Genomic DNA, 25,314 nt, shown 5'->3' with positions numbered 1-25,314 from the left:
CAGGGAGAGAAGAGTCCTCTTTTCCTGTGGCTGGGGTTCCAGACAAGTGTAGTCTTTCCTGTTCTCCAAGAAAGCTCTGTTGAACAATATTCATTTGAGGGGCACAAGAATGGAATGATGGACCTCTACACTCTAAGGGCAAGAAGTATGATGCCCCCTTCTCCATAAGGGTCAGGAAGGCCAGAGGGTGAAGTGGAGAAGGAGGTGTTTCTCACCCTCTACAATATGGTACCCCCTCCCTCTCTCCAATGCTGTCATTAATCCTACACTGGGAGGCTGACACTATCAGTCATTAGCCAAGAGGACTAAATTTTTCAGGGTAACAGTCGAAGATAGAAAAGTGAGACTGAAGTCCAGGACAGCCCATCACCCAATCAGTGATGAGCAAACCACAAGGGACCACCTGCTCCCCAGCTCTGCCACAGCTAGGCCACTCACCTGGGTCTGAGCCAAAATGAGAGAAGAATTCAGGGCAGGGGAGGGAGACCCACTGGCCAGAGCCAGTTGGGGGCCAGCACAGCAGCCCATCCCAGGTCCCAGGGCATCCTAAGTGGAGAAGGAGGAGACATGGCACCTGTGAGGGAAACTGAGATGCTATCCTGCAGGGCAATGCAAGAGGAGGTGTCAGGATTAGGGACATCCCCACCCCTTCCTACCCATGGACGAGTTGTTGGTCCCCTCTGCCGCCTGAAGGCATGCAAGCTCATCGTCTCTCAGCTGAGTGATGAAGTCACATTCTAGGTGGAGGTGACCCAGTGCCTATGGGAAATAGTGACATAATGAGACAAGCCCACTAGAGGCCTCGTGCTCTCTAGCTGGAGTGACCTGAAGACAGAGACCAAGCCTGGTACATTTCCATGCCCTACTTCTGAGAAAGACCCATCTGCCCCACAGATATCAAGGCATGTTTGATGAGCAGTGGGGCTTAAAGAAAAAGGAGCCAGGAATAGAGGGCAAATGCTCAAAAGGGAGGGAGGAGCAGGAGGGGAAGAAAAGAGAAAGGAGAGCAGAAGAAAGAAGGGAAGAAGAGAAGGAGGAAAGGAAAGAAAGGAGGGCAGAGAAAATAGGAAAGAAGAGAGAGAGACAGATTCACTTTTCCATCTTGTGGCAGTGAATTCTGAGACATATTAAAGAAAGTCATGTAGATGTCGATAGCTGTGACAGTGCACTCCTTCACAAGGCCTTTCCTCCTTCCCCACCACCCCCTACTCCATACACTTCTGGGCCCTAGAAGTGTTTCTGCATGAACAGCCCTGGTAGGCAGAACAATGGTCCCCAAAGATGTTCATGTCCCAATCCCTAAAGCCAGTAAATATGTAAGACACAAGGGACTTAGCAGATACAGTCAAGGATTTCCAGTCAGGAAGATGCCTTTGGTTATCTGAGTGGGACCAGAATCATAACAAGAGAGCACAAGGACCAAATCAGAGGGGACAAGATGGAGAGGGTTAAAAGAAGCTATGGTGCTTACTGAAGATGAAGAAATGCCTCAGGCCAGGCCAGGAGACTCCAGAAGACCACCTGGCTTTAGCCAACTGAAAAGCATGGACGTCTGACATGTCTCAGACAAGTCACATGAGCAAATGTAAGTGGGAGAGAATACGGGCAGATGGGAGAGTAAGAAAACAAGAGCTCTTGACTGAGGCAAAGGGACAGGGAACAGGGAGGATGGAATGGGGAGGGACTGGACTAACTGACTAGTGGAGTGGGTGAGTGTTCAGACAGACATACAGACAATGAGATCGGGGAAGGTGGACATTCGAGGATGCACAGAAGCATGGTGGATGATGAGGGTCCTGCGTCAGGGAAACTGAGTTGATCATTAGATAGGAAGGAAGGAAGCTGCCTTCATGCGTGCTTGGTGATCATAAAGATTGCAGACTGGATCCCTCCCAGAGTCCGGGAGGGCCACAAGAAATGGTCTCTAAGTTTTTCTGGACATTTCTGTGTTTCTGATCGGTGATTCAGGGGCCGTGTAGAGCCCAAGTGCTGCAGGTGAGACAGAGATCTGAGTATGCCTAAAATTCCTAACATCTCTCAAGATTTACATAAATTCCCTTGCAAGATCCATGCACTTATACATCACACACACACACACACACACACACACACACACACACACACACACACACACACACTTAGGACCATTCCCTGACCTGACCAGCTTCTCACCTCAAGGTTTGGGAGACACTGGACAACTCTAGTCCTGAATCTGGTGTCTACACCAGCTGCTGAGTGACTCCTCTTGTCTGGGATTCCCTCCCTGAAATTGAGCTTTCAAGGTACTGTGTACACAGAGGAGGATGTGAGTCCATTGTGTCATATAGGGAGTTCACAGAATTTACCTGCATGACACTCACATGCCAGCTGCATGACATTCATATGCCACCCTTGACAGATCAGACCGCTTATCCCTACCCCCTTCCTGAGGCATGGTAGCCCTAGGTCCACTGCCCTATAATTCTCTGCAGTAGCTCAGACTAACATCGAACTCACGATAATCCTCTAGCATCCACAAATGCTGAGACTATGGGTATGAGCCTCTACACCAAGCCCAAGTTTCTCTTTTTTACACAGAGGCAAGTGAAATCTCAAGTGTCACAGAGTTCACTTCATGGTATGCAGATGCCAGACTCGAGTGAAAGGCAGTGAGGTACTGGGATGGGGGGGTCACCTCTGGCAAGGCAGTAGAAGAGGGTAGCCTCGGTTCCCATATGCGCCTCCTAGTGCCTTGTGACTCCTCCCCTCTTGACCCTTGATGCTACTGTCAGCAACCCAGAAAGTCTGCTGGGAAAGTTGCAGTGTGTTCAGGGAAGCCTTCTTACTTGGCTTCCCCATCCCCCTGTGCACAGGCCAGGGAGCGGAGGTTGGTTTCTGAAGCTTCTCCTACCCTGGCTATATGAAAGGAAGAGTCCCCAAATGTCACAGCTGGAAGGGCTGGTATTCACACCTCTTCAGGCCCCACATGGTCCATGGCCACACTTCCTTCAAGAAAACAGCCATGCTGGAGACGACCCAGGAGTCAGGAGATGGGATGATACTGGCTGTTTTTTGAGAAGTAATGGGTGGCAGCCTGGAGTATATGGCTTAGAGAAAGGGCAGGCTCAGGTCTGACAGGGAGGCCCTAACCGGCCTTAGCCATTTCAGGACAGGTGTCTCTGGGACTCCCAGAGCATACAGATAGGACCTAGGTGAGGGGAAAATGAGGCAGCTCAGTGCCAGGCAGGATCTAAGATTATTCAGGGGAAGGAAGGAGGGAGCCACTAGACTCAGGAGGTCCCTCACTACAGACTGTCACCATCCAAGAGAACAGAGAAGGAAGTCTGAGCTGGCTACTTACAACTCCCCACAGGTTCAGCAAGCAGAGGACCCAGGTAGCCCACAACAGGCTGTCCATGGCAGTGGTGCCTGTAGTCCGCCCCAAAGAGCCGTGGCCCTTCCCTCCCAGGCTGTCTCTGGCGATGCCACCAAGCTGCATCTCTGCTACCTCACCTTCCCAGTAACTGCTTGTGTAGGCAGGGCCAACAGGAGGGACACCCAGCTGAATATTGAACAGGATGGTGGGACATTGTGTTACTGCCAGCCCCAAATGGGACTCTGTGTCCTCAGCAGGGGTTGGCTGAGCTCTGTTACAGCACCTTGCTTGCCTTTATGTCTGAGTGTGCCTAACCTGACAGCAAGAACCCTGAGAACACAGATAGGGCACAGAGAGGTGACAGCCACGGGAAACTGTTCCACTTAGTATGTTTTCCCATTGTTTTCAGAGCCTAGTTCCCCAATGGCCTTACTCAGAGAGGCCTCCTATACCTGCACGGGAATGAAGGGATCTCAGAAAATAAGGTGTCCAGGGCTGCCCCAGGTCTTTAAGGAGTCCCCGGTTTGTTGATGCTCTAAGTCTCTATCACAGGGCTGGAGGGTGAACTGAGGGGACTAAAAGGAAGATGGACAAGTGACAGGGGAGCCTATAAGATTTGAATTAGCCTTATGAAAAATGACCATGCAGGGCTGGGAGTGTCGCTCAGTGGTAAAGCACTTGGTCAACATGTGTGTGGCTCCAGGTTCAAATCCCTGGCACCACAAAACAAAGAAGCAGTCACTAAACCCAGTTTACGATGCCCAAGAGTGTGCCACAGTGTTTGCCTGACGGGGACGCTTAGAGGGTGAGGTGACATCTGTATCATCAAGGCCCCCAACTCACATGCGTTAGGCAAAGTTTCTGAAAATCCCCCATCCAGAGGGGAAGCTGAGGCTAACTGGAGGACTCTCAGAGGGATCTCTGGGGCTGGGCCAGTGGAGAGGGGATGATGCTCCATTATCTAGGTGCAGAGACTCACTGTGATCATTTCTACTTGAGAATACAAGCTCTCCATTGGCCGGGCTAGTGACAAGACTAGATCTCACTCAGCGTTTGGAACTTGAAAGTGAATGTCACTTTTGACAACCCTGAATGACCTGGGAACTGAGAGGTCTTGACCACGGAATGACCGTATCCACTTACAGAGCTGTTGTGCTGGGGGGTGCCAGGTGTGTTTCTTTCTAGTGAATTTGTGTCATGAATGTGGAAAGCTTCCCACTACCACATCTGCATCTGGGAATCATTTGACATCAGCGGGGCTTTATTTTTCCACCCTTAATCGTTGTCAACAAAATGCTGAAAATATTTTCTGCACATGTTGCCCGGCGTGGGTGGCACACAGCACACAGGGCTCCTCTCTGGCAGGCAGAGGAGACTCAGGCAGGAAGAAATCAATGGATACAGAGAGGACATAGCTAAAAGGGGACAGAGGCTGCCACACCCAAAGAACTACGTGATTAGTCATGCTTCATCTCCCACCAGCATTAGTGGTATTAATAATCAATACCAAGAATTCATAGCAGTTCCTATTATTTAAATGAGTGGCACTTAACAATGAAACTCTGCTCCCCTTAGAGACATTTAACTATGTCTGGCAAGGTGTTTTACTACAGAAGGCAGGGGCTAAGGATGGGAAGGGGGCAGCCAAGTGCTGCTGGTATGCAGTAGGGAGCTCCCACAACCGTGCTGAGATCCACCCAGTCTGAAAGGTCAGCAAGACAAAACTGAACTAACCAACCTGTTCCTGCTTCCCAGTGTATTTCCTTAGAACACCCTGCATCACCCATACCTCCAATGCTTGCTTGCTGAGCTTCTATTCCGGCACCTGTAAAGTGGTTAGCGTTCCTATTCTATGATGAAACACTATCACGACAACAACTTAAGGAGGAAAGAGTTTGCTTGGCATACACTTCAAGGAAACAGTCCATCACCGAGAGAAGTCAGGGCAGAAATTCAAACAGGGCAGAAACCTGGAAGCAGAAGTTGATGCAGAGGCCATGGAGAATGCTACTTACTGGATTGCTCCCCACAGCTTCCTTAAAGGACCCAGGGTCACCACCCACAATAGGCCGAGGCCACCCATCACTAATGAAGGAAATTCCCTACAGACTTTCCAGATCTTACAGAGACATTTTCACAATTGAGGCGCCCTCCTCTCAGATGACTTTAGCTTGTGTCAAGTTGACATAAAGTATCCAGCACATGGGGTTAACACTCTAACCTTCCATATAGACCTAGATAAACAAGGAAAGGCATGTGGAGCCTTCTAGAGCCACCCTCTCAGTGAATTAAAAATAGACCATCACACAATGGAGTACTGCTCAGCTATTAAAAACCATGACTTCATGAAATTCTTAGGCAACTGGATAGAACTAGAAAATAACATCCTGAGTGAGGTAACCCAGACACAAAAGGACACACATGGTATGTACTCACTGATAAGTGGATATTAGCCAAAAAGTTCACAATGCTCATGATACAACCCACAGACCATGTGGAGCATAGAAGGAAGAAAGACCAGGGTGTGGATGCTTCAGTCCTGCATTGAATGAGAACAGGATGATCACAGGAGGTGACCAGAGGAGAGATCTGTGATGGAGAGAAGGGGGAGGAAGTAAGGGGGTATCAGGTACTGGAGGGGACAGGAGAGAGGTACAGAGGGTCAGCAAATTGAATAAAAATATGTAGCAGTGGGGGATGAGGAACTGGGGATGGCCACTGGAGGTCCCAGACACCAGGGAAATGAGAGGCTCTCAGGACCCAACAGGGATGACTTTAGCCAAAATTAAAGAGAAGGGAGATAGCATGTGTAGAGACCACCTCCAGTAAATAGGCATGGCCCATGGACAAGGGATGGGGATACCCACCCATCTCAACGTTTTTAACCCAGAAATGTTCCTGTCCAAAGGAAGAACAGGGACAAAGTATGGAGCAGACACTGAAGGAAAGGCCATCCAGGGACTGCCCCACATGGGATCCATCCTATCCACAGACACCAAACACGACACCATTGCCAAGAGGCACTTGCTGAAAGGACCCTGGTGTGGCAGACCCTTGGGAGGTTCAGCCAGTAAGTGACCAATGCAGATGTGGATGCTTAGAGCCAACCATCAGACTGAGCTCAGGGACCCCAGTGGGGGAGCTGGCAGAAGGACTGGAGTTGTGGATAGAGATTGCAACACCATAGGAAGAACAACATTGACTGCTGGACCACCCAGTGCTCCCAAAGACTAGATCACCATCCAAGGAGTGTACAGGGGGGGGGGGGTGGGGTTCATGGCTTCAGATACATATGTAGCAGAGAATAGTCTTGTCTGACATCAATGGGAGGGGACGCCCTTGGTCCTGTGGAGGTTTGATGCCCCAGAGTAGAGTGATACTGGAGCAGTGGGGTGGGAGAAGGTGGGTGAGGGAGTATCCTCATAGAGACAAAGGGGAAGGAAGAGAGGGCAGATGTGGGATGGGGGTTTTTTGGAGTGGTAACCAGGAAGCGAGATATCATTTGAGATGTAAACAAATAGAACAATTAATTTTAAAAAAAGGAGGGGGCATCAATAAAGCTGGCACAACTGGTCCTTTGTATCAAAAAGACCAGATCTTTAGCTCAGAATCATAAATTTTTTTAAATATTTAGACCCCTAACAATAAGATGGCAGAATGATAAGAACTTCTCAAAAACAAAAATTCATTATGTGATTTTAGAATAAGAAGACATTCTTAGATGATAAAATAAGAGTATAAAGGGTAATAAAAAGTATCCAGAAGATTGACCATGTGAGCATTAAAATAAATTTGCGTTCAAGAAAGGACCCGGTAGATGAAAATGAAGCCCAAGTTCCACACGGAAATACACTTGCCAGCAAACACTGACGAGCAAATGCACAGCTTCCAAAAAATTCACACACCAGCAGTAAAGAGAAATGCAATAGAAAAGAGAGCTAAGGATTTACACATACAAGTAACTGGAAAGGGAAATGCATATACAGCACATGCTTAGCATTAACAGTACTCAATACTAAGCTACCCCCTTTATATTGTTCAAGTCTCATTTTCAAGCTTTATTTTATTTTTAATTTGTATATGTATTGGAGGAACAAGGAAGGATTCCAGTGGCCATGCAGATATTGACTCCCCAGTGTGGGTGCTGGGAACCAAACCCATGTTTTCCACAAGAAGCGTACACGTATGCTCTTCATCACCAAGCCATCTATCCAACCCCCAGCTCAAAACGTTTGTGTTCCATAATACACATTGTGATGATGTGAGGAAACAGGTATCTTTATGTAGTGTAAATGGATGAAAATGTTATTGAGCAGCTTTTAGAAATAACTTGGTACAACCTGCTGAGTCTATAAAGAACATGTCTTAATGAATGAGAAGTTCTATTTCTTTCTAATTTTGTTCTAATAAGAGGTAAACATCCAATCTCATATAATGAATGCAAGTATGAGCTGTGGGGCTGCTGATATGACTCAGCCGGTCCAGACACTGTCACCAAGTCTGATGAGTTTGACCCCAAAAGCCCATATGATACAGAGGAAAATCCAACTTCCAAAGATTGTCCTCTGACCTCCTTACATGTACCACAGCATACGCATGCACACGCATACAAAATAAAAATCAACCAATCAATAAATGAGTAAGAAAACACTTCAACATGAACTTGAGTTTGGTTGGTGGAGGATCAGTTGTAAAGTGCTTGTTTAGCAAACATGAAGATCTTGGTTCTGACCTCTATGTCAAAAATAATGTATACAAAAGTGTAAGTTAAATGTACTTGTTTCAAGGTGGAAATACATCAAAAATGTGTTTTGGGAAACTGTTTCTAGTCAACACAGAATACCAAAGACTAGTTTGCCCTTCAAGAAATCCAGAAATAGAAACAAAGCATTGCTTTTTCAGATGTTGGAAATAAACAAGGTAAAATGTAGCTGCATGTATCCAGCACTTGACAGGCACAGGCAGGATTAGAATTTGGGGAGTATCTGGGATGTGTAGAAAGTTCGGGCAAGCCTGAATTACATAGACCCCAGATCAGTGTCAAACAGAAAAACAACAGACAACAATAACAAAACCTTCATAACTTAAAATCATAAACACTCTGAGTTCGCACACAGACATAGTTTTCAGGACACAATTCTAAAAGGAAGAACAAAACTCCAGGCTGTGGTCCTGGTGAGAGGGAACTGGAAGCTGGAGAATGAGGAACAGAGTCTCATAGAGAGTTCATATATCTTCAGGAAAAGTTACACAATATAGCCAGTGACCAAGCCATGACCAAAGATGAGCTGGGATTAATTACATGGCCCCTACAAAAAGGCTGAGACATGGAACTAATGCTGACCCATGGGAAGATAGAGTGTCTAAGAAAGCAATTTCAATATGGGCTCCTTTCCTCAAGGTGTATGTCTTTACTATAATAGTAAGTGCATGTTTCTGAGATGATTATGTGATAAGACATGCTAACAAGACCAAGCTATCCAAGAGTGGAGGATCCTTAAGGGAATTCCATGGTGGCCATGATCCTCTAAGTGGGGAAGCAAGCCTTCTTGATGAATGGCGTCTACCACACAAATAAGATATAGCCTCCTAAATGGCTAATAGGCTAGAGAACTGTGTGTATGTTCTGAGAATTCCATATAGAAGACACAATTGCAAGCAGACTGTGAAGTTTCATGGCCTTTCTTGTGAGCAAAAAGACCTTCAGCTGAGGCTTAGCTGTCAATCAAAAGAAGTTGCCTACACAGAAGGGTTACAATAAGAAAAAGATGCTAGCTATCTAGAATGGTGGTGGTTTAAATTAGAATGGGCCCCATAGGTTCATATACTTGACTGCTTAGTCATTAGAGAGTGGAACTATTTGAGAAGGATTAGGAGGTGTGGCTTTGTTGGAGGAAGTGTGTCACTTTGAGGTTTCAAAAGCCCATGCTAGGCTCAGTCTCAATCTCTCTGTCTGTAGATCAGGATGGAGCTCTCAACTATTTTTCTAGAACCTGCCTTCCCTGTCTGCTACCAATGTTCTCAACTCTGATGATACTGTACCAAGCCTCGGAACTATAAGCAAGTCCTATTGGTATCAGGAATTGCTTTCACCTCCAGCTTCCAACAGTAATGTCACCTACAGGCAACAGGGACCTGAGAATCTGGTGCCATGGCAATGGCCATACATTCCCAGCATACATTTGGTTCAGTTCCCACCTTCACTTGGGAGCAGTTACATCACAGTGTAAATAAAATGCAGACCCTTTCTGGCCCCTTCCTCTTCCTTTTTTCTCCTCTCTTTCCCCACTCTTATCTCAGTCGTCCTCAATAAACCTCTTCTACATGGGGCCATATTGGCCTGGTGTGGTCTGTCCAAATGCGAGCTGTGATCTATCACAAGTCCCCAGTTAAATGTTTGGTGCCTCTTCAAGCAATAGAAAAGTGACTTAAGACACTAGCACATTAGCCTCTGCTTTGGCAGGAAGAACAGAAAACATGGAGGATGAGATGGAGCTGTTGACTTACTGTTTCTTACTGCTTAAAGGATGGACGAGAGCTGAAGTATAAGTTAGAGTTGTGTTGAATAGCACTTTCTGGGATCCCAGAGCAAAGAACTAGATAGTAAAAAGAAGAAATGATAGAAGATAGCCCGCAGGCTCAGTCTTTAATGTAAATGAAGAGAAAACCCATGATTCAGCATGCAGATACCAGTACCGGCCCAGTACAGGAAACTGATAATCATGAAACATTCAGCATCTGAACCTCTTGCTTGAAAAGGACTCAAACAAGGAATCAAAGACCCTCTCACAGACTAACTGGAGAAGCTATGGCATATGGGGGTACATGAGGTAAGTCTGAATGATGTGGTAACAGAAAAATTCAGTAATATATATAATATTTCCATTCTTCCTTGAGACAAAGCCTGCATAATCTGACGAAATATGAGGGGAAACGTTCTCCAATAGACTGGCACACACAAGCCACAGCTCAGGAATCTAACAAGATTCAGGAAGATCCTGAAATTTACTAGACCCCCAAAGCCCTACCCAAAAAATCTTTCTATCTAAGGGTCTTGATCAGGTTTGTTTTCTCTACTGGTTAAAGAATTAAAGGGCAGGAAGACTCTTAAGCATGTCAGATTACGGCTGGAAAAATTGCAAACACAGCAAATTAGGAACAGACAGAATGGGCTGTTTTTAAAAAGGCTGTTTTATAAGGCAGAAAGGCCCTCCACAAAGTAGAGGGGCACTCTGGAGTCAAAGTCCAGTGTCTCCTTGAAGATTGAGAGTTTTTAAAGTACAAAAGGCTTTCCTCCCCTAATTTAGGCATTTGAAGACAGACAGTATAGCTGATTGACCCAAATCTATTGCAAAAAAAAATGTGTCCTGATCCAGCTTTGAACTTGTTGAGCTACTCCACCAGCAGGGGACCTCCAGGTAGGAGGAAAAGTCCACAAGGCCTTTGTTCTAAACTGCCAGGCTTTTGTCTTAAGTCAGGAAGGCGAGGAAGAAGTCAGCCATCTTTGAAATTTTCTAATTTTATTCCCAGTCCTGGCCCCTCTCCCTCTCTGCCTACCTACCAGGGAATCTGTTTAACACCGTGTCCTTCTCAAGGATATGTAGGGGCTAATAATTGATGATGACGGAACATTCCAGGAGATGAGCTGCCAACAAAGCTGTATAGAGGCCTCCAGACATGCAATTGTCCCATGTCATCCCCCATGCTGTAGTGGACTTCTCTCTCACACGTCTCCTGTGTGCCCCCCACTCCTTCTCAAAGTCATGGCCTTTTATTCTTTAATTATTATTACCTATATACATATAAATTTATAATAGAGTTTGTTCAATTTTAGTGTCATTCATGTGTATATGTTTAGGGCTGCTTGGGATTGGATCATCTTTCAGGGTTCTTATCCCTATAGAAGATGAATTCTTCTCTCAGCAACCATTGATTTGTAGCTATTAATCTTGGGGTGGGGCATGGCAGAGGAGAAATGATGTGAATGCAGTACTCATGTGTGCAATTCTCTCAATAAATTAATGCATAAAAATAAAAACTTTTAAGCACTAATGCTAGTGTGATAAATGACAAAAGGTTAATGCTTCCCCCCTAAGAACAGAGCATCTTTCCCTACCCCTGTTCAGTATCAAAAGGAAGATCAGGAACTATAGCTGTTGATGGAAAAATAAAGCAATTCTTGTGGTTTGTTTTGTTCTGAATTTCTTTTAGTAGGCATCATAATTTGTAGAAAATCCAAGGCACTTACCAGAAAGCTCCTAGAAATAGCTGGTGGATTAGGTGTAATCACAGGGGTCTGGGATCAGGAATACAAATGGTAGCAAATACTGGGCATGGGTGTGGAGAAAGAGGAACCCTTATAGACCATTATTAGAAATCAATATGGAAGTTTCTCTAAAAACTATATATCAAACTACAATGTGATCCAGCCATATCGCTATTGGCATATCATACACCCAGTGCATTATATCTTACTACAGAAATACAACACACCCATGTTCACTCTGTCATAGAACACTAGACACCAGAACATACGTGGCATGAAAGGGGAGGCGGGAATGTACTTGAGGTTAAAGATCCAAGTAGGGATGGGGAGGCTGGGGACAGGAGAGAATTGAGGTATAGCCAAAACTGAGGATATATGAAGAAATTACATGGAAACTCAGTAGTTTATTTTTCCCACCTTAACACTTTGTTTTTATTTTTGAATTGACAATCATCATGCCTAATCCCCAAAATCTATCTCTCCAACCTGAGATGTGTGGAGGCTTGGATTTGGTTGTGTTGTCAAGGCAACCAGGGCTTGCCTGTTTTTAGACTTGAGACCAGTTTAATGATAAACATATTTGCCTTACTAACAACAAAAAAGGAAGACTGTCCTGACCCTTTAGCCTTTCCAAAAGGGGTGGCTATGAAACAATGTGTGGCCCTAGCAGGGAATACAAGCACAAGAGATAACTGAATGAGAAGTAAAATAAAAAAGGAGCCTTGGGAAGTCTCTCTACATGCCAACCCAAATGGTCTAACTTTATACAAAGGGAAGGCATTGTTATCTACGTACCTAAATGTCAAACCAATCCCCACCATTTCCTGTTTTCCAAAAAGTACAAGATGCAAGATGCTGTACTAATTCCAGCAATTATATGAAAACACAGGTAAGAAGATTTTGGATTCAGTCATCAGAGTACCAATTTAAATGATTTTTGTTTTGATAAAGGTCACATGACACTCATCATATTGTTCAAATGCCTAATTGGCAGGACTCCTGATGAGACCAAGCAGGTCACATAAACCCAATAAGGCACTGTAGAGATACAGCCAATGTGACTAAATCCGATATGGAGCACACAAAGGACCTCATGTATAATATAAACCAGCTTAATAAAAAAAAGGAGACATAGGTGCCTGACTCTGGGAAAGGGTTTGGTTCCAGTGACCTGTTCAGAGCCTTTTCTGAGACTCCACCACCACCACCACTTCCACTTGTGCAAGTCTAATGGTGTGGCCATGAAGTTTGTAGCCATCTGCCAAACTAATGCCACAGTGCCAGGCTGCACCCCAACACCTGCTGACACGTGACAGATGAGTTCATGCTCATGAGGGTCGTATTTGTCATGGATGGGTGATCTAGACCATGCTTGGTAAACATACTTTTCAACTTTGCTTCTAAAAGGGTCAACCCTTGGAAAGCTTTTTTCGGAGTAAGCTTGTGGTCCTGAGGTTCAGCTCCTTCTGAAAAGCACTCGGCAGTCTTCTCCAAAATGTCTGCCACCTCCATGAGGTCCTTACTGAAGCTCTGGATTCCAAATATCTTCACACCTTCCACATACCCCTGGGTTCTTCTCCTTATGCTTTTCACAATCAGCGACGGCTCTCTGATATCTCATCTGCTCTTTGACACAGCCCCTAAGGCCAGGAGGCACTGCAGCTGCTGCACTGCCCACAGCTAACACGTCGCCATGGTCCAGATTAGAGCACCGACACTGCCAGAAATCCAGTTGTTTATAAACTAATTTAAAACATATATGATATATATTGTAATTTATTTTAAACTTTATTATTGAAAATGCTGCAAATTTTTTTAAATGACAATATATTTTTAAAAGACTTTGAATAGAAGTACCATCATGGATGGACAATGCTAATCTCAGAATATAAAGGTTATTAACAGAAAATCTGTATTGGGTATGGGATGCCTCCTTGTGAGTTGTTGGTCAGGAGGTCCCAGAGGCAGTCAAAACAACACTAGGTAACTGCCATTACTCTTGGTTTCCCACCACAAAGAGATGATAACACCTATTGCTGAAGATGCCACTCGCTTTGAAGGCAGGACAAAGAGAATGTGACCTGGAACTGATCAGGACCCCTTCTCCCTGCTGACAAGCTTATAGAGTGACAGATGGTGCTGTGCAGTCTCCAGGGAAGAAAAGGCATCAATGATCTTGCCCAGCACCAGAGCCTTTGTGATACAGCACTGACCTGCTAACCAAACGTGCCCACTGGTACAATAGTGGCATGGCATTCTGGGTGTAACCAACTACTGTCTGATTGGCTGTGAGGCCTACTCCACAGTATGGATTTTGTGTCTAGTACTATAAGCCTTGTCAAATGCCCATGACTGGGGATCCCTATCATTGTTGTTTTGATCACATTATCAAATTGTTTTCTAAAAATTAATATTTATGGCCATACATTTGTGCTGCTTAACTTTTGTCAGAGGAGCTCCTTTTGCAGTAGATAGAAGTTAATTCATTGATTTATAGATGCTTGAAATTCTGAGTATAAATAATACTAAGTGCCCAGCTGTGGATGGGTCATCTGTATCAACTTCCCACCTTCGACAGCTCAGGGAACATCATGGAAGAGGGAAGGAAGAATATAAGAGCTGGTAGATGGGAAGGGGAGCTGTGAAGTACTGAGTTCTGGTCTTGATATGGATTCTGTATGCATTAACTCACAGTAGCTGTGGTTGGTTGCATGGTAGCAAACCAATGAAAATTTCAGTGAGAATGATGGCAGGGTCCCCAAGGCCCTGCCCCCATCAGTGGATCTATTGGCAGTTGATGGCTACTGAGGAAGAGACAGTCACTCTCTGTAGTGTTTACAACCCAGGAAGAGGTTGAAAATGACCCAGTGGGTAACCCTATACCCATTGTGAGTACAGATACACCAATTGGACTCAGGTGTTTTTTAAATAACATAACAAAATAAAGTTGGATTAAAAGAGGACATCAAGGGGTTAGAGAGATGGCTCAGCAGTTAAGAGCATTGACTGCTTTTTCAGAGGTCCTGAGTTCAATTACCAGCAACCACATGGTGGCTCACAACCATCTGTAATGGTATCCCATGCCCTGTTCTGGTATGTCTGAAGAAAGATATATATATATATATATATATATATATATATATATATATATATATATATGATACATCTTTTTTAAAAATAGCTTTTAAGGGCTCTGCACCCACTCCCACAACACCCAGTGGAAGCCCGACTCCCAGGTACTCTAACATGCCCAGAATCAGAGGTGAGGAGGCCACAACAGCTGTCCCAACACCAGAAGTAACTGGGTCCCTCAGGATCCAGCGACAGAGAAACTCCCACTCAGCCAGTGGCAGGAGTTCCTCACGGTCTGAACCTGGACCCTGAGTAGACCTGGGGTACTGGCTCTGAATCCACTCTTACAACACACAGAGGGAGCCCGACTTCCAGGGGCTCTGAAACACCCAGGATCACAGAGGAAGCTCAACTCCCAAGATGGGACACAACCAGGACCACTGGACCTCTGACACACTCAAGATCACAGTTGAGGCCACAATATTATTGCTAACATTCAGCATAACTGGGATCCCCACAGGAATAAGGGGAACCCTAACACTGTCATCTAGAGTCACAGGTTTCTTCCAGCGTATACCTGTACCCGGAGCAAACCCAGTGCTCTTGCTCCCCAGGCATGCCTGCAACACCCTGAAAAAGTTTGATTCCCAGGATGGCTGTTACAACAGGATCTCAGGAGCTTTGTCACACCAGGATTTCAGAATCCCAGAAGCAGCTAGACCCCCAGGATCTCTGACACACCCAGGATCTCAGGATCACAGGATGCCAAAATCACAGGATCACAAGACAGCTGGACTCTGAGGAGTTCTGACACAACCAGGATCACAAGAGGAAAAGTTCCAGTCAGAGACAGCAAGGGCAGGTAGCACTAGAGATAACCAGATGGCCAGAAGCAACCTCAAAAACATAAGCAACAGAAACCAAGGCCACTTGGCATCATCAGAGTCTAGTTCTCCTACTACAGCAAGTCCTGGATAACCCATCACACCTGGAACGCAAGATTTAGAAGGGGGACGGCACAAAAGAATTCCTGTGTGGTAGTGTGGTGTTAGAGGTATTATTCTGTGCACCTTACAGGCCCCGTCTTATTGTTTAAATTATAAAAATCCAACTGGAATGTTAAGGGCTTCCAGATGAGAGCAGTCTGTGACAAATTAACTTGGTGGGATCACAGATGTATGACTGTAGTGGATGGAAAGAGAGAATATGGTCTAAGTATTTTCATCTGATGCTATGAAGCTAAAGACAAAAAATAGAACTGTACATATACTCATCTCTGTCAGTTCGCTTTTCACCAGGATGTGAGCCAACAATGGGCATTGCATGGTGGAACAAACATTATAGTTAAGAAGCCAGGAAGGTAAAGAGGAGCCAACAGTTTGTGCTGAACCAGAATCACAGTATTAGTGTAAAATCCAGCTTCCTTTTTAGTAGACGATATGATGGATTATTGATTGACAGATCAATAGATTATCAATATACAAATTTGTCAATCTATAAACATATGTGTGTACATATGCATGTTCACAAATGTCCTACTTCCGGCCTTTGATGTCACAGAAGTGGCAATATTTCCACAACAACTAGCACCAGACTAGAACTGAAATACATTTAAATACCACCTACAGTATAGGTCCTAGGTCCTAAAGACATGGGGCCTACATCATAAATGATTAGGGATAGGCCCGGAGGAACCTCTCCTGGTGCCAGAAACAGACAAAGTAGTCATGAGGGGGAAGAGATATAACTGGGGAGAAAACCTAGGCATCACAGGACCAGCACCAAGCCTGGCAGAGCTCCCAGAACAGGGCGTGAGCAGGTAAACCCTCAAATAAAGAGTGGGTTATTGAATTACCATCTAAAGAGAAGAGCGAATACCCTCTCAGTGCTGTAAGTAGGTGACAGAGAAGGATTCAGTCAGCAAAGGTAGCTCCCTTTAGAACCATACAGGAGCAGTCACTGCCAGCAAACCATCACCAACCGCAAAAGTGTAGGAAGAACGGGACATTTGTCTGGTCTCCAAGTGTCTTTCCCAGATGTGCATCAGATATGAAGTGGGAGAATGGCAACTTAGGAGTAGAGAAAGCCATCAGTCTGGAACATTCCAAGTACTGACCTCCAGGGAGAAGCTAGGTGCAACTTAGTGTTATGTAATGAGAATGTGCGTCATGTTCTCCAAGCCCAGTCTCGTGTCGGATGCTGACAGTGCTGGACCTACACAGATTATAGCAGAACAGGGAGATATAATTGAATCTTGGTCTTGAGAAAATGTGTGGTTATTTGCAACGTGGTGTTAATTCTGATTCTTACACTTTTTTTTTGATCACTGCACTGTGGCTGTATGAGGTTTACCATTAGCAGAACTCAGCGTGATGTCTGCAATGGGTTTTAAGCCTAACATCCTTCCCACCTACCTAAGAAGACAAAAATGAAATCTGCTGGGAGGAAACATTTCTAAAGCATACATTTCATAAAAAAAACCACCTGCCACTTAATGATAAGGAAGCAAACAGGTTCTTAACAGTTCGAGAAACTATGAATAGCAAGTAAGAACACTTTAAGATATTAAGCATCACTGGACATTAAGGGAATATGAAATTCACTATGACATGCCACTCCATACCAAACTAAAAAAGCTAACTGTGCATAGAGGCATAAGTGCGTGCAAGTGCACACATCGGCAAAGGCGAGAGCATCTACAGTTCTGGAATGCAAAAGAGAGCATATCTAGGAAACATGCTAGCAGTTAAGAATAAAGACAAACACTTATATGAGTCAATCATCTTCCTTCCAGGAGAAGAGAAACAAAAACTGAATCATACTTGTATTCGAATACACAGAGACCTTTGACCATTACAGTTCAAACCTGGAAGACTCCAGATACCTACTGCTGGTGGGAGTCCATGTGGTATACGCATGCTAAGAAATACTACTTGAGAATTTAAAAAGAAGTGGGGGAGGGGACATAGCTTTTCCACAGCACAGAGATAAACTTCAAGGGTGCTCTGCTCAATGGAAGGAGTCAGACTCGGTATAATTCCTCCCGGGTAAAAACAAAACTGAAGCAGCAGAGAAGCAGACAGGTAGCCAGTGCACAGAGGGAGAGATATAAACGGAGAGTGAAGAGCTGGGAGGGGAAGATTTGGGGATGCTAGGGATGGTCCAGCGATCACGATTATGGTAATGCACAGTGGGTAAAATCCACTCAATAAATATCATTAAATACATAGGTTTTAAGGGAAAAACAAAGTACAGAAATAGGGGGTTTTTTTTAAGAAAAAAAAAACCAGTTTATATGTAAAAGTGTCTGTGTGAGTGTCTATATGTTCCCAGGGACAGAGCACGAAGTGCTGTAATGTGGGTAAATCGCCAAAACAAGCATTATCTTTTACTCCAATATTCTCGTTTTCAAGAATTTATCTGGACATTACATACACAATTACATTTAAACTGTGGCAGTAGCAAATGGTAGGGCTTTTCTACCACACTGGGTGAGTAGCGAAGATAACAGGGTGAAGTCTTTCTACCCATCCCATAAACAGGTGGACTTCTTGATAGTGGGCATTTTCCTTCTTCCTGGCTCGCAGAGCAGCCTGGTCTTTGCAAAGCTACGCTGAGACTTTCTAGTCCCGCCTGCATCCACCACCCCTAGTGGTGAGCCTGAGTAACTACATCAACTTCTAGCTACAGACCAATCCAGCTTCCCAACCAATCCTCAAGGGTCCCACACACTTACCCAGGCTGGGATGGCGGTTTAGATATGAACAGCCTCAGGGAGTCAGCTGCTTCCGGATATTTGGCTCAGTGGCTTTTTGGTGCAGCTCACAGGGTGTACTCCGAGTAAGACCAGAATAACCATAATCCCTAGCTATTCTCTCATGCTGTCCTCCTTCCAGAGAAAGGAAACAGTCTAGAACACTGGTTCTCAGTCTGTGGGTCACAAGGACTGGGTATCAGATATTTACATTATAATTCACAAGTAGAAAAATTAGTTATGAAGTAGCAACAAAAATAACGTTGTGGTTGGGGGTCGCCAAAACATGAGGAACTGTATTAAAGGGTTGCAGCATTTGGAAGGTCGAAAACCGCTGGTCTAGAAAAAGCAGGGGCCCTGGCACCTCAGGCCCTAAGGCAGATTCCACATCCTCAGCCCTTTCTTAGTCATAGCTCTGTAGACACTGGCCACTCTCTCCTGATTCCTGTGGTGACCCAGCCTTCACTGGTCACTCTCAGAACCATTTCTGTCCAGAGTTTAGGGTGTCCTCTGTCTTAGAATTAAGGGTCAAAGTTGGGGTGAAGGTAAAGGCTAGACTGGAACTTCTATGGTATGTGTTTCTAGGGTTCATATCCTGGGCATTCAGTGGCCAGAGTTACCTCAGAGAAGTGAGGAGGGCACAAAGGACAAGAATTCTAGTTTCCCCAGAGGAGGTGAAAGGACCATGCTACATTTTTATCTGTCCTTGGCTCTGCCCACTCAATGCCACCCTGCCCAGACCCCAGTTCATTTCCTGGCTGTTCCTTTCCTTTTCTACCAGAAGCAGTCTGGCCCCTCTGGTATCTAGTCAGGGCAACTGCTGAGGGGTGGAGGTGAGGGACGAGGTAGGTGTGAGAGGCAAGGGTAAGGAGAAGCGCTGGCCTCCCGCCAGGCCAGGCAATGTGGGAACAAGTGTCACTTTGTTTTCCTCTAGCGGAAGAGTGCTTTGATGCGTACATGGGTAACTCATTCTTTTATAAACTTCCAACTTCTCCCCAGACTTTGCCCTCCTCCGTGGAGCAGGGACTCCTGTGGCTTGGACAGGCCCAGCTGTTCCTTACATGTGCCCTGTGTAAATAATTGCCTTGAGTTTGCAGGAGAAAGTGAGGCACCTGGTGCTCTGTAAGTGGTGGTAAAGCAGGCATTGCAAAGTAGCTTTAAAAAACACAGGGAGTAGGGTCCTCAGAGCACTATGGGAGCCTCCTGAGGGAAGAACCCCCAAGCCCCAGCAGAGAAGGAACAAGAAGGGGTACAGGCTAAATTCCAGCTTGGCCCTGACTCCCCGGCATGTCAGGAAAAGCACAGGTCCCTCAGGCTGACGCAGGATTGGAATCCATTCCCTGGTTTTCTTTCTGGGTGGAGACACTGAGAACCAGAGAAGCTGGCAGACCTGTCCAGGGTCACACAGCCCTGAGTCACACAGGACTCAGGCTCAAGCCAGTGCCCCTGGGTACAGGCTTAGAGCCATGAGTAGATAGTGGAAGAGGAATCTACAGAACGGGGCACCTCCAGGCCAAGCCCTTACCAATTTCTTCTTTGACTCTGATTTTCCTCTTCTTTCTCCACTCTACATTATAGCCCCAGCCCCACTTGGGGGAAATCGTTGCCTGGGGAAACAGTGACTCTGACCCCACTTGGAATTCATCCAGTCTTGAATGTGCAGTTGGAAGAGAACTGCAGCTGTAGATCTGGGGAACTAAGGAAGATGAGTTTTAGCACTGTAGTGTCGGAGTGTAAGCCCACAATGACCTCTTAAGGTGGGACCCATTGTGTGGACGGAGAAACTGAGGCACAGTGATCATGGAAGATCAAATGGCTGGTAGCAGATCCCAGATTCTAAGCCAGCCTGTCTGAATCTGTCTCATGTTGCCTAGGATGGCAACAAACTCACCATGGTTGACTTTGAATTCCTAATTCTCCTACCTCCCCTCAAAAGGGCTAGGATTTTTATTAATGAAATTTTTTTAATGAAATAAATAATTGAAGTGCCTTGGGAAAGCTGAAAGAGGCAAAAATTGAGATGGTCACAGTGTCTCCAGCAAGAGGGGTGAAACTTGAGAGAGAGAGAGCCAACACATGGGCACACGCGCGCGCACGCGCGCGTGCACGCACGCACCCACACACACACACACACACACACACACCACATTCATTAGCTCCCTCCTTTTCCTGAGTACCTGGTGCTGAAGAGCCCCTCCTTCCATTTACAAACCTAGAGTGTGTCCTGGTGTGGTTCAGAGAGCCTGGAAGACTTTGAGAAGGAAAGCAGCCCTAATCCCTCTGGGAGGATATGGGGTTGGGCCAGGACTTTGCCCCTTGGGCTTCCTTCAGAGATTCTGGGCCTGGGGCTGGTGTGTGGGGGTTGGGGGGAAAGATGACAGTCAGTTCTGACCTGAAATGGAGCCTGCTCCTTGGGGAGGGGGTGTGAATCCGAGGTGGGGTAGAGACCTAAGGCCCTCTGCTTCTCTCTGCAGCTCCCCTTCCCACCTCCTACCTGATTTGTCTTTGTCCTGCCCACCCTTATTTATAAACCACATGTCCCTGTGTCCCTGCCTGCCCTGCCTGTTTGTCCACAGCTTCAGCTGCTTCCCCTGATAACCCAGTTCGGGGGACCTGGGAGGGGCTCGGGGCATTTGGAGTTCAGGGATGCTGTGGTGTGTCCCTTCTGTTGGGAAGCTGTGCGTGCCTTCCTGTGGATGCTGAAGAACCCTAGACCTTGCTCAAAAGTGGACAGCTGGTCTCCTGTAAAATTTCAATCTCTATCAGTGTCCAGGAGGTATTTGCTGCTTAGCCAACAGCCTTGACGTCAGTGAAGGAAAAGGAAGCTCAGAACAGGAAGTGAGCTGCCTTGACATGCACAACCATCTGCCTTTCTGCCCAACCAGCATGCAGATGTGGAAAGAACTTCATCTCAGAGCTCCCCAGCTTGGCTCCATAGCTCAGTCTGCCTTTTCTAAGATCCCTGGGCTCATTGCCTAACTTCTCTGATTTGTTCTTCATGAAATGCAAACGTTACCCCTTTAGTTTAATACCTGGCAGCCAGAATAGTGCCTGACACTTAGGGATTTCTCAGATGTCCTAAGTACAAAATTCCTCACTCTCAGCTCATTCGTCAGTATCAAACGTGGCAGCGTGTTGATAAAGTTCTTGTGCAATGCCCAATGCTGCTGGACCGTTGGAGGCCCCTCCGCTCACCACTCTGAGCTTCAGTCAGGGATCCCCAGCATCCAGGCCCAGACTCCACTCTGAGCCCCCAAACCCTGTGTGCAGTTCCCATGGCCCTTGCTCCATTTTTCAATGACTGTCCCCATATCCCCGGGGACTCAAACAGCCGAAGGTGGACGGGCAGGGCTGGGAGGATGCAGTCTAGGTACAACAGAAGATATGTTGATTGGCTCAACCACTACATGTCTGTGCAGAGGATGAGAAGGCCTGAAGGCCTTTGAGAAAGAGAGGTAAGGAGTAAAAGGCTCAAATCACCACTGCAGACATTAGCCTGAAGAGAAAGCCAAGGTTAACTCAGGGCAGTGGAAAGGTTCTAGGCCACTGAGGCTTAGTTGAGTTGGACCAGAACCCCTCCCATTGACCTTAGTTTCTCCTATCACCCTCAGCTCTTACCTCGCACCCACATACAGATGTGTCTATCCTAGGACATGGGTGTCAGTAGGTACCTCCTGTTCTGTCGCATGGATAAAGGCTCATCTGCTCCAAGAAGTCCCAGGACCTGCCCCCTAGGAGATCAGAAACAGATTATTAGCCTCCAGGCAGGGAGAGGAGGTGGGAAGGTCGAGAGGACAGGACTTTGCAAATAGAACACAACCCTCCAGCAGCTTCTATAAGTGTTGGGCTCTGGGGTTGAGGAGGGAAGATGCTGTTCCCCTCTGGTTACACTTCAGGGGATGTGGAATGATAGGCGGGCACTTGAAGGCAGCTGTCTGGACTGGGCCTTATTTCTTTGGCCAAAATACTAAGGGGTTCTGCTGCTGACTCGTTTCCAGCCTTCTTCTCAGTGCTGTATTTCAGGGGACCTGAGATGGAAAGGGGACTGCCAGGGTACCCCAGCTAGGCAGAGGCAACACAGAGATGGAGGTTACTGGGTACCATAGCTCCCTAGGTGAAATGTTGGCCTGCATTCCCCAGAGATGGCCAGACAGCCGGGTCAGCACTAGATGGAAAAGCCCCCCATGGGTGAAATCCCGAAGACTTCATAGTTGCTTTCAAACCTAACATTAGAGGATTTTTTTTCTTCCGAAGATCTCACCAAGGGTGGCCTGGGTTGGTTTCCCACTCATACAGAAGGATGGCAAGAAGTGGACACTGGAGCTCTCAGGATCTTCTGGAAGCAAAGCCACAGCCTCCCTGAGGATTTCTGGTCCCGTGTCTCTGAGCCCTACATTCCTGGAGGCAGATGCGCTGCCCCTCGATGCTCAGGAGGCCACTGGCAGCTGTGCAATTCTTGGAGTCCGTCTCGCGTGGTCAGTGCCCTGGGCCATCGGCCACAGTCCAAGCACATCAATGATTCTGGAAACTTCACGAACAGTTGAGCAGTCATTTCATCTCAGGGCCTAGGAATCTGCAAGGAGAAGGCTCTTTGGGTTTGCAGAATGATAGAAGATAGAAAAATAGAGATTCTGCAGAGAGAGGCAGGAGGGCAAAAGGAACAGGTCAAGGAGGCCCTGGAAAGCCCTGCTCGAAATGGGACACATACAGGTGAACGTGCTGGATACAGGAGAAACACATCCTGGATGCTGACTCCAAGGCAGTGTGCAAGTCAGGCCCCTGCTCATGCTATGTTGCCTGCTGGACCTGCCTCCCAAACCTGGTTTGAGTGGGACATACCTTCTTCAGTATAGATTGTCAGATGAGGAAACACATTGAACAAAGACACAGATCACTGGTATTCTTAGCAAATTTAGCATTTAGTATTCTATTTCTCAGTGAAAGAAATCCCGAGAGGGGAGTAAAATGTTAGTGAGGGACAGAGATAGGTTCAGACAACACATCTACAAAGAAGGTGGATAGGGACATTGATGTCACATGACCTGACGAAGGCACCCAGGGGCTTGCCTTGCTTGCTATGCACATTAACACTGAGTGACTCTATTCGGAAGTGAGGGCTACCCTGTGGCTGCCCTCATGTTGTTTAAAACGCAAGTAAAAGAAAGGTATCCGTGGAGTTCAAATAAATGAGCACAAGGGTGTGAGGTTGACAGGGCCTATCTGTGCAGATGTAGCCCTCCAGTGGATTCCATAGTCAGCTCAGGTTCAATGTGGGCATTCCACATGAGGGCCCAGCAGCCCTCTGCAGGGAACTGATCACATGCTCACACACACACACACACACACACACACACACACACACACACACACACACCCCAAAATGACACATGAGATGTATTAACAACTCAAAAGCATGAATGCCACCCATCAATTTTAAAATTAATCTAAACAAATTTTACTGCTTTCTTTGGTTTCAGTTTTCCATGTGAGTTGAATTATAAACGGTATACACTAAATTTAAAAAAATAAAGAAGTCCATATTATTAAGGTTATCAGGACACACTAGCCTCTTCCAGATTATCAGAGACTGCACCCAGTATGGGCTCCAATTCTGGAGGACTTTGTCCCCCATTATTAATTCGTTGGGTTCCTATCTCCACCCTCTGGATTAGACTCATATGCAGAGTGTTTCTCCCCTTGCCTATGATATCATAATTGCAGACATTATGAGTCTCTCATTTATTTACCAGCTTATTTTAAAATCTGTACTTGCTAGTCCCCTGAAAACCCAAGCCAAGCTAGTTAAATGTGTACAACAGCATGGAGGTAGGCAAAGCAAACGACAACCATTCATAGAGTCACTGGGGGCAGAAGATACTCTTGTGGTCTCTGCTTGTGTGGTCATCTTGGTCCTGGACTAAGCTGCAAACTCCTAGAGGCCTGAGCCTCAAGGATTAAACTGGGCTTCCAGGGAAAGGTCTCTGGACAGACAGAAGGACAAATTAAAACAGAGTAAACAGACAAAAGTTATCCCAATTCACCTGCACAAGTACATGTGCATATACACTTTGACCCTTAACCTTTATGAATGGACAACTCTATGAATTAAATTTGTTCTCCTACAAGAAAGATCTACAGAATTATTTTTAAAATGGAGACTAGAAATGGAAGATCAGAAGTTCAACATCATCCTTAGGGACATAGGAACGTCAACCTGGAGACTCTATCTCAAACTAACAAAACAAGTGCAGCCACGTGGCCTACAGCTGCAGATAGGTGGTAGCCTCTCCCTGTGCCCAGCCAGGAAGCTACAAGGAGAGCAATGGAGCAAACTCTGCATGCAGTGTTTCTTAAAGTTGCCGGCACCCTTTATCACAGGCCCCATTGAGCATTGGTCTCAAAGTGCACATGGGCACTGATGGTCCCATGTGGCTTGTGAAGATGGCCCTTACAGCAAAGACTTTGCCTGCCTTCTCTTTTGGCACTAAGAATGGTACACACCAGCACCTTTGGTCCTTGGCTTCCCAAGAATGGCCTCACCCAGCCCCCTTGCTAGGAAGCAAATTCCAATCATCGTCTTCATTGTATTCTAAACCTAAAGAAAACAAGGCCTCATGCCCAGCAGCTCGTCCATAAAACATTAATCACTGTCCCCTCCTTGAGAAGCCTCTGACCAACGAAGGTATGCTCTACAGGAGCCGTGGAAAAATCCTAATGGACCCACACATGGCCTGGCCACATCGAGGGTGGGGGCCTGGCACCAGTTCCTCTGGTGCTTTTCCAGCCCGGTTCCTAGCTTTGGTTCCAAGGATGCTAAGGACTAGCCTGGGAACCCCAAAGAAAAAGAACCGTTCACACATCTATCAG

The 25,314-nt window shown here is 46.1% G+C and overlaps 1 protein-coding gene across 10 annotated transcripts in view; it reads right to left on the bottom strand.

Moving 5' to 3' along the window:
* The window catches only part of Ghrhr (growth hormone releasing hormone receptor), a 32,783-nt gene extending 9,741 nt beyond the window's left edge, over positions 1-23,042 (bottom strand). For 2 of the 10 annotated variants that reach the window (NM_012850.3, NM_001398565.1), the window contains exons 1-3: positions 3,341-3,482; positions 657-759; positions 439-546 (exon numbers count right to left, since the gene is read on the bottom strand). In NM_012850.3, the coding sequence (NP_036982.1) occupies positions 439-546; positions 657-759; positions 3,341-3,397 (268 nt within the window). In that variant the 5' untranslated portion in view covers positions 3,398-3,482. Of the gene's footprint in view, positions 1-438; positions 575-656; positions 760-3,340; positions 5,080-16,809; positions 16,908-18,429; positions 20,144-22,065; positions 22,179-22,708 lie in introns of those variants that run through there. The other 8 variants (XM_063285594.1, XM_063285596.1, XM_063285595.1 and 5 more) reach the window with 8 other exon arrangements.
* Between the last annotated feature and the right edge of the window lie 2,272 nt (positions 23,043-25,314).

Source organism: Rattus norvegicus, chromosome 4 (assembly GCF_036323735.1).
Source record: "Rattus norvegicus strain BN/NHsdMcwi chromosome 4, GRCr8, whole genome shotgun sequence".
Taxonomy (NCBI): domain Eukaryota; kingdom Metazoa; phylum Chordata; class Mammalia; order Rodentia; family Muridae; genus Rattus; species Rattus norvegicus.
Note: the sequence above shows the minus strand (reverse complement) of the source record. Positions and strands in the feature narration are given on the sequence as shown.